Here is a 9,886-nt window from a genome sequence, read left to right as displayed (position 1 = left end):
TCAGGTGTTCAAATACTTATTTGCAGCTGTATCATACAAATAAATAGTTAAAAAATCATACATTGTGAATCATACATAGATTATGTCTCTCACAGTGGACATGCACCTACGATGACAATTTCAGACCCCTCCATGATTTCTAAGTGGGAGAACTTGCAAAATAGCAGGGTGTTCAAATACTTATTTTCCTCACTGTATATATATATATGGCTCCTGGCTCACCATGAGGGCCAGTCACTGCTGCATCATTTTTCCATTCTGGGAAGGTTATTTTGTGTAGTGTGGCATGATGGGACTATTTTTATGCACAAAGCTGTCCGGTGCAAAAGCAGTTATGCAAACACCATTCCTCAGAATTTTCTTCCTTCAAGACAGCGGTTCATCTCTCATCTAGAAGGCCTCCACTACTTTGCCGTCAACATACACAAGTCTGAGGGCGGGACGCAATGTGAAGTGAACTGAATTGTAAGGGAACATCTTAATTATGTATGTAACCTTGGTTCCCTGAGATGAAAGGAACAAGACATTGCGTAAACTGGCCGCACTACGGGCGAATGATGCATTCTTTGTCCCTTAGTCAGAAAACTCTGAAGAATGCCGTTTGCGCGCCTGCTTTTATACCGGACAGCTTTGTGCCTAAAAGGGCAAGGCTTAAGCACAATAGCCGATCTTGGCATAATTGTAGAAGTGTTTCAACTAGGTTGTGTAGAAGGACACTCCCCATAGCGTCAGCTTAGTAACACAATGACTCCTTCCTTTCATCTCAGTGAACCAAGAGATTTTGCTACAGGTTTTTAGCTAAATTTGTTGCAATTTAAAGTTGCAGTGGTAGATTTAAGAGGTTGTAACTGCCAATTTGTTGTTGTACTGCAAAAGGGAATTTAAGTACATAAGTAAAAATGTAATAGTTTGTCTCAGTCTTTGTATTAATATGAACGTTATTTTACACATTGCCTTTTAATCTGCAAATTTGAATTCAAAACACGGGTTTTGGATTATTGTCTGTGCATGCAGATTGCGTCATTCAACTTCAGATTTTTATTTTACAAGATTTTACATCAGGGCTGTGAGTGTAAATTTCAACTTACAAGTAGAAATATTTATTGTACAAGTTCTCAACTTCAAATCTACAAACACTGGAGTTTTGCAACAGATTTACCTTCACAAGTATGTTTACAATAAATTCTCCTCTTGCCCAGGTGGTGGCGATATGCACAAAGAATGCAAATCGCCAAAATCAAAAGTAGAATGCGAAAGTGAAGATTTATTGTAAAAAAAAGAATTAAATATCAATCTGTTTCTCAACCGAAGTGAGTGCATCGCTTCAGAAGACAATTTAACTACTGGGGTCTTTTGGATTACTTCTATGCTGCCTTTATGTCCTTTCGGAGCTTCAACACTTGAATGAGCTGTAATATTTTTCCAAAAATCTTTGTGTTCAAGCAGAAGAAAGTACACATCTAGGAAAGCTGGTAAGCGATGAAAGATTCATTTTTGGGTGAACTATCCCTTTAAGTAACATGATATCAGGGTTTTGTTATGGTTAATTAAAATTGGGCCATTACCATTAAGAAATTATAATCAGGAATACTCTTTTTCCAATAAAGGTCCAAAAGTCTGCAGGTTCTTGATACTTGTCTGCTTCTGACATTGTCATGCTAAAAAGCACTGTTAAAGAAGCATTTGTACTGAGTTCACATGTATTGTTTGTTCAAGAATTTTCATGTGGTTGTATTGCCATTGTTGTGCTAAAAGAACTATCTGTGTCACACATAAACTGTTTATATTTGCAGAATGGTTTAATAGCCTGCAAATGGTACCTCCCTGCTAATTGTCTGCCTCTTAAACTATTATGCTAAAAGACACTGTTAAAGGTACAAAAAGACCAGGTCCTTAATATAAAAAGATTTCACACATTTATGGTCATGTGCGCAAAGAGCTGGGCAACAAAAACGTGCCTGTCATTTGGTAGAAAGTGAACGCTGCTTAAAATATATAAAATAAAATACAGCAAAGTGAAAAATACAAATTGTAAAATGTATGTATAATCTCACAATACAGAAGTACACAGTGGCAATATTCATAAATAAAAGGTATATGTTATGTGGCACAATATAACACCAAGTAATAAATAAAGAAAAAAATAGTTAATTAAAAATGAAAAGTTGTTAGTTCACATTTGAAGAGTAAAACAAAAGGTACAAATAATGCTGTTGTCAAGCAGCAAATGTGCAAGAAAGCAAAAAAGAGGGGAAAAAGTACAACATCATGAACAGAAGTTAAAACAAATAATACACATAAAAACAAAAACAAACATTTTCTACTGACAGTCTGTTCACATTGTCTCGATCCTTGCAGGCTGGTCTTTGTCTTGATATTCGTAGACCAACATCTGCATTTGTCTTTTGAACCTCTTTTGACAAGTGAAACATGAACAAAAGTTCAAACAAACAAACAAAAAACAGTTTGCTGACAGTGTGTTCACTCTGTGATCATGAAGTCTCCCTCCTTTCAAGCTGGTCTTTGTCTTGATATTCATAGACCAACATCTGTATTTGTCTTTTGGCCATCTTGCGTAACGCAGGACTTTGGATTTCACGCAGGTCGGATGCAATCTGCTGAGCAAAAGTGGCCTCCAAATCATTTCCTTGGTTAAAGCCAGCCATTACTGTGGCTGACATCTCTCTAAACACAGCGATCGCCTCCACTTCAGTGTCCAAGTTCGAAACCGTTCTCTTTTTGCCCTGATGTGGTTTACGATGTGGAGTTGTCTGCCGTGGTACACTCTTAGAGTCCGGAATGTTTTCAGACGTATCTGAAAAACTTCCAACTTCATAAGCAAATTCCTGGCATACATCAACATCGGATGGCTTCTGCCCAACATCCGGCTGTTCTGGAGTAAGCTGTAAAGATAGAGATAAACTAAATAAAAATGTTCTTTTTAATATGAATCCTTTATGTATAAAAGTATTGCTCACCTAATTAATGTACTTACGTTCAAACTACTTTTACTGAGCATTGGGGTGTAATGTCTCCTTAAGAACTCCAAATTGTCCAGGAGCCAGCGTTGTTTGGATGTTAGAGGTTTGCCACCACTGCCACTTGGACGTGGCTTCAGAAGCCTGGAATACTGTGTCCTTAATGACCCAGCCCTCTGTTTAACATCTTCAACTGAAGAAATTTATTTGAACAATTTGGAAGATCAAAAGCACAAAAATACCTCCTGTAGATATACAACCATAAACATACAAAGCAAGAACTGAAGAACAACAATATAGGAGAAAAGCACACAGAAAAGTGGTACCTGCAGTTGTTTCTGCAAGGATATATTTCTATTTGATCCAACACATTTACAGTACATTACTTTCGTCCATGGTATTTTGTTTTACAGTGTACCTGGACTATGATCAATACAAACTAAACAGTGTGATAAACACACACACACACACACACACACACACACACACACACACACACACACACACACACACACAACGTTTATGTAAACGTACATGTAATAAATATCTGTTCATATTAGGGGTGTCGATAATTTACACACTTTAATCGCAATGCTTAACTATATACTCCAGAGGGCAGTAACTGAAATTTCAGCTGTGTGAGCAACACATAGTTTATACAGTGAAGAAAACAATTTCTTGCGTTCAAAACACTTGAAGGAGCGCAAATGCGATCTTTAAGGGATCTTAAGATGTGTTTAAAGATTGAGTATTAAACTATATTTATAAGGACACAGTGACCTAAACATTTTATTTTTATGACGCAACACACCCGAGACGTGACACAAGCATGTCTGACGCAGGTCGTATGGTCTTTACCTCATACATATTTAATTACAAATGAGGTTAAGGAGGTGTCCTTTAAACTGTTACACCGTTTTTACCCAGTCAATCTTTATTTAAGAAACATGCTCCTTGAAATAGATCCACTTTGCTCCTTCTGTAATGCTGTAGATGAAAAGTTTGTTTGTTTGTACGTACCTCTATTTTTGCTTTATAAAGACGTTTTATTTGGTTTTCACAGTTTTGATAACTTAAGTTAATATTTTCTGATTAATCTCTTTATTTTTCTTGCCAAGTTTTTAATACATAAGTGTACATTTATGTCTATAAAGCCCCTATTTGCACTTTTTTGTAAAGACTTGAAATATTATTTAAAACTCTTTGTACCTCCAACAACTCCAAAGTATTGAAAACCATTGCACTATGTAATGAATATAATGTCTTGGCATTATTGTAAAATATATCTGTAGTATTGTGTACTATGTACCCCTGGCTTGTTTCTAAAAAAAAAAAAAAAAGTCTGATGCAGGTGTAAATTGACGGGTCCTTAAACAAGCCCTCACAATAAATCTCAAACTGATTGACAAATTCACTTGTGTAATGGATTGCTGTGAACTGTATGCCAATGATTGACTTATGATCAATAATATAGTAGTAAACAATACATTGTCTTATCAATGATTAACTCTTCTGCCACAAGAATGTAATGCATTTTAATTATCTGAATATTTTGTATTATATATATATATATATATATATATATATATATATATATATATATATATATATATTATTATTATTATATTTAAAGATAATTAAAGTATATAGTAATAGTATAGTAATAAAGTATAATTATTTCATCATTATATATTGAATTATTGTTATATGAGGGGCTTTCTCAGCAAATATTTGTATATGTGATTAATCACGATTAATTAATCGGGACACCGTGTAATTAATTAGATTAAAAATGTTAATCGATTGACAGCCCTAGTTAATATATATATATATATATATATATATATATATATATATATATATATATATATAGTACTGTGCAAAAGTTTTAGGCTCTTGTGAAAGAATGTGAAAAAATATGCAATGAGGATGTCTTCAAAAATAATGACAGTTTTTATTTATCACTTAATGTCATTCAAAGTCCAGTAAATATAAAAAGCTAAATCAGTATTCAGTGTGACCAAATTTGCCTTTAAAACAGCCCCAATTCTCCTAGATACACCTGGACACAGTTTTTCTTGGTTGTTAGCAGATGGGATGTTCCAAGCTTCTTGGAGAATTCACCACAGTTCTTCTATATATTTATGCTGTCTCAATTGCTTCTGTCTCTATAAGTATTCTCAGACTGACACAATGTTTAGTGGGATGCTCTGTGGGGGACATGACATCTGTTGCAGGGCTCCCTGTTCTTTTATTCTAATCTTTTCTATTTTCAAAAATAATGTCTGGGAGTCTAACGTTTATATTTCCTATTGACAAAAAAGCTGAAGATCAAAATAACCATATTAAGAAAAAATAATAATAATAATAATAATTATATATGTGTGTGTGTGTGTGTGTGTGTGTGTGTGTGTGTGTGTTAGGATAGAACTTGTAGGTCAACTGAATGCTCAGACGCCAGTGACGTTATAGCGCAGTGTGAGGAGTTTTCAGAGGGTCCCTTACGCTCTCTTGTCGAATATAGAATTTAAAAGCAACTCTACCCCGCTTTACTTACCTGGTATATTTAGTTCTGCAGCGATCTCCAACCATTTCTTCTCTTTCAGTGGTCTGTCATGATATAACATATCGGATATGTCATACAAATAGGCATAGTGGCTCCAAAGAGCAATGAGCCTCTCCTCCATATGCACCGTCCACATGCGCTTTCCTTTAGATGGCATTCTTCTGGGAAACACACAACGGGGACACACTGGATAGTGTACACTACGTGATTAAAGCACGTCTCCTCTGATGTTTCGAGTCGGCGACGTCTGGTCTGCTATGAGGAGTCTCAGACCTCACGACGAACGGTCTTGTAATGTGCGAACTCCTGCGACAACACGAGACTAGTGTCAGACGCAACGACACTTTTCAAAACAGCTTGATATCTAGATGTCTTGTCGTCAGGTGTGCGCGCTGTGACGAGCTTGCGAATAATTCAGAGAAAGTATGCGCCGGTGTAATTGATACAGTTGATCAATCCTGCAGTGTTCGCACTAGCACGACGAAAATAAGTCTGTGAGTCGCAGGGCGACTGTGCAGTGTAAGCTTGGCTCAATCAGCCTCCATAGGGCACATCGAAGGGAGAACAACTATGGCAGCCATGTTGAAGGGTCATACTTCTTCTTTATTGGCCATTCACCCCTAAGGAGTATTACCGCCACCTACTGTACATTATACGTCCCGTAAGGGTGATGCATCTGCAATGATTGTTGGGATGCGACACTCCACCCTACCACCATAATTGCCAGAGTTGAATTCAGTCCTGTATGCCCCAATCTTAATCTATATAATATCACCTCTTCCCTTCTGTTCTCTCCAATACATTGTATCCTCCCCACAGACTGTATGATACTATAGAAACCCTTACTTGTACTGCTGCCCACCTTTCTTTCCATTTGTTTAGGCTATTCATTTCCTGTTTATTACAGATTTAGACTCATTCTTCCCCATGGATACTTTAACACCCACCATCCTTTTATCTAATGCTTTTTAACTAGTTTATCATCAACTTTATTCCCAATTACCCCAATGTGTGCCGGCACCCAACATAAATACACCATATTACACCAACTTCCTTTTTAGGGCCAATGAAGTATCCAAGCTAATGACCACCTCAATTGGTTTAACCTTTTTAACCCATTGCAGCCCTGCTATTAAAGCACTTAATCATGCAGAATATACAGACAGCAGACTTTAAGGAGATATTTGCAGAATTTGACAAAAAGTGCATTGGATTAAAATTACTGAGTGCACTTTAAATGGATGGGGAAACACGGCTTTTGGGGGCAATTCAATAACAGGTACATTGGGTGACTTGTTCATCCTATTCTTTTTCATTTAAAAGCCACATAATTTAAATTACATCCATTTTATCAGCAACAAAGCACATGAATGCAAATCAAATGATATCTTTGATCTCGTGGCAGGTGATCCACTATGAGAATTGAGGACTGTCCAACTTGACGGCACATATTTAACTAGTTAGTATTGTATTGCAATATTACTACAGTATTGTAAGAGTTTCCATGTATGCTGGGCTCTGGTTGACTGTTTTACCATCATCATATCAAATTAATCTATAAAAAAAATACTAATTAAAACTTTAACTTTGCAAATAAATTCACAAATGGGCACAATTTGTCTATATATCAAATTTCAAAAGATGACTAGAAACATATTCAGTCATGTGTAACCTTTGACTGGTAGTGTATTATAATATATTCTGGAAAATCAGTACACCTCAAGTATTTAAATAGATGTATATTTTCTTTATTTTACTCAATTATTTTACTATTTATTTCATTAGTTTTTCCAGCCCTGTTTGAACTTCATATACTCTGGGGTATTAATAAAGTCTTAATAATATATAATGTTAATGTATCATATAATAAATGTTTTGAGCTGCAGCCATTTGTTAAGGAAAAGGAGACAATCTTCGTTTCTTACTCTCTCCAGATTCCTCAGTCCTCTTCATGCAAATCGTAGCATACCAACTGAGGAAACGCAGTTGCGGCTACTGTCTTTGGAAGGAAACATGTTTCATTAAGTTTGCATCTGAAACACAATGCGAACTCCCTGCCTGTGTTATGTGTCACCAGAGAAACAACCACTCACTGCCAAAAAAGGTAGCTACAAAGACGACAGCAACAGAATTGAGGTCAATAAGAGGCGTGGAGCTAATGAACACTGCTGAAACGCAGCTGATTCTGCTAAAGCTTAAAAAGAAAAAGTTGAATAAACTCTAAAATTCAGGATCTAGATTAAAAACAACAAGAGTAGTTGTGTGTAATGGGGGAGTGTATATTGGACATCTATGGTGAGGATGGTTTTCAAAGTTGTGAAGGGTTTGCCGATTGGTCCACCTTCAGCTCTCCGGGCTGGGAAGAGCCCCAGCAAGATGAGAACAGCTTTTCAGACTGGGCTGGATTTCAGCAAAATACCAAGAAAGAGGAAGAATTATCACCCGTACCAGTGACAGAAGCAAGAACTTTTGAGCTTCCAGAAAATGTATGTTCTAAGTTTATTGTTTATAACCTATACTTTCTGATGGGTTTGTCTCTGTTGAATGTTATTGGGATACTGCTACTGTTCTGGTGGCGGCTGTGGCTCAGGTGGCAATCGCAGGGTTGGTGGTTCGATTCCCAGCTCACATGACTCCACATGCCGAAGTGTCCTTGGGCAAGACACTGAACCCCAAATTGCTCCCAATGGCAGGCTAGCGCCTTGCATGGCAGCTCTGCTGTCATTGGAGTGTGAATGTGTGTGTGAATAGGTAAATGAGACGCAGTGTAAAGCGCTTTGAATACCCCTAACGTTAAAAAGGCGCTATATAAGTGCAAACATTTACTGAAGTTAATTTTCCATGAGTGTTTATTTGTTGAGGTGGCAAAGAAGGAAGCTGTCATGATGGAAATCCCTACACTGTCCCAAATACTCCAGAGTGAAATAAACATACCCTTTCAGTCTGCAACAATAACAAGGTACAAGTACAGTATATAGCTTTTGATACCCTTGACTATAACATAATGAAACCCATTACACATTGTTCCCACTCAGTGTCTTAAAAGGGTTTCCGTGGTTCTATCTCCATCTATATTACATACTAGCAGTCAGCTTTCACATTACATAATTTTTGTTCAATTTATTAACATGCACATGTCTATATGGACATCTGTCATTATAAACTCTGATTGTAATGCATTCAAATCACTTTGCACAATAAAATGCTGTGGGTTATTATTCAAGCTCTGCACTCAAGCCTGATTTAAATGATGAAGTGCAAATAGAGTTGTCAAAAATGTCTATTTCTCTCTCCCTCTTCAACATCAGTGAAGCTGCCAATTTCTGGTGTCATTTACAGTCTGAGTCAAAAACTCTGAGACTATCAAGCCCCAAACCCTGACATGAGCACTGCCTCACAGGTGGGTGAAACATATCTACTCGTCTTTAATGGTCCCTATGGTGCATATGTGCTGCACAACATCTGGTTAAAGCTGAAGTGTGTAATTTCTGCGCCACCAAGCGGAATTGCAAAAATAAACATGGTTTTCAAACAGCTTTCCGATTAGGACCCTGTCAGCTATTAATCAAACAAACAGATAGTCTTGCCCCAACTCCCAATGCCATTGGTTGAGTCAGTGTTGTTGTGTCAGGCTGGACTGGTCGCTTACATCAAATAAAGGAGTTTTTATAGTGCCACAGAGACACAGTGTTTACAGTTCTCAAGAAAATGAAAATTTTAATGGCTTACTAATAGTTAGTTAGATAGAAGTATTTTAAAGGGATAGTTCACCCCAAAAATGAGAATTCTCTCATCATTTACTCACTTTCATGCCATCCCAAATGTGATTGACTTTTCCTCTGCAGAAGGAAGATTGAAGATTTTTAGAACAATATCTGAGCTCTGTTGGTCCACACAATGCAAGTAAATGGTGGCCAGAACTTTGACACTCCGAAAATCACATAAAGGCAGCATAAAGGTAATCCTTACGGTGGTATAATATTCTGAAGCGATGCAATCACATTGGTTGAGAAACAGATCAATATTTAAGTAGATTTATATTTCCACTTTCACTGTCTTTTCCACATTCTTCTTTTGTTATTGGTGATTCGCATTCTTCATGCATATCACCACCTACTGGGCATGGAGGAGAATTTATAGTAAACAAATACATCAATATTTATCTGTTTCTCACCTACACCTATCATTATCACTTCTGAAGATATGGATTTAACCACTGGAGTCTTATGGATTACCTTTATGCTGCCTTTATGTCATTTTTGAAACTTGAAAGTTTTAGTCACCATGCACTTGCATTGTATGGACCTACAGAGCTGAGATATTTTTCAAAAAACTGTAATTT

The 9,886-nt window shown here is 36.8% G+C and overlaps 1 protein-coding gene across 1 annotated transcript; it reads right to left on the bottom strand.

The window, feature by feature from the left end:
* Nucleotides 1–1,064: 1,064 nt before the first annotated feature.
* On the bottom strand, nt 1,065–6,131 carry LOC127656829 (uncharacterized). Its single transcript, XM_052145309.1, has 3 exons — nt 5,536–6,131; nt 2,996–3,171; nt 1,065–2,903 (listed from the first exon to the last, which is right to left on the bottom strand). The coding sequence occupies exons 1-3, from the start codon at nt 5,699–5,701 to the stop codon at nt 2,493–2,495; spliced, it is 753 nt and encodes a 250-aa protein (XP_052001269.1). The 5' UTR covers nt 5,702–6,131; the 3' UTR covers nt 1,065–2,492.
* Between the last annotated feature and the right edge of the window lie 3,755 nt (nt 6,132–9,886).

Source organism: Xyrauchen texanus, chromosome 16, assembly GCF_025860055.1.
Source record: "Xyrauchen texanus isolate HMW12.3.18 chromosome 16, RBS_HiC_50CHRs, whole genome shotgun sequence".
NCBI classification, from domain to species: domain Eukaryota; kingdom Metazoa; phylum Chordata; class Actinopteri; order Cypriniformes; family Catostomidae; genus Xyrauchen; species Xyrauchen texanus.
Note: the sequence above shows the minus strand (reverse complement) of the source record. Positions and strands in the feature narration are given on the sequence as shown.

Coding starts and splice junctions, on each gene's coding strand:
- LOC127656829 (XM_052145309.1), bottom strand. CDS start 5,701: ATGCCATCTAAAGGAAAGCGCATGTGGACGGTGCATATGGAGGAGAGG. Junction 3,172..5,535: donor TGCAGAACTAAATATACCAG/GTAAGTAAAGCG, acceptor AAATTTCTTCAG/TTGAAGATGTTAAACAGAGG. Junction 2,904..2,995: donor TCAGTAAAAGTAGTTTGAAC/GTAAGTACATTA, acceptor CTATCTTTACAG/CTTACTCCAGAACAGCCGGA.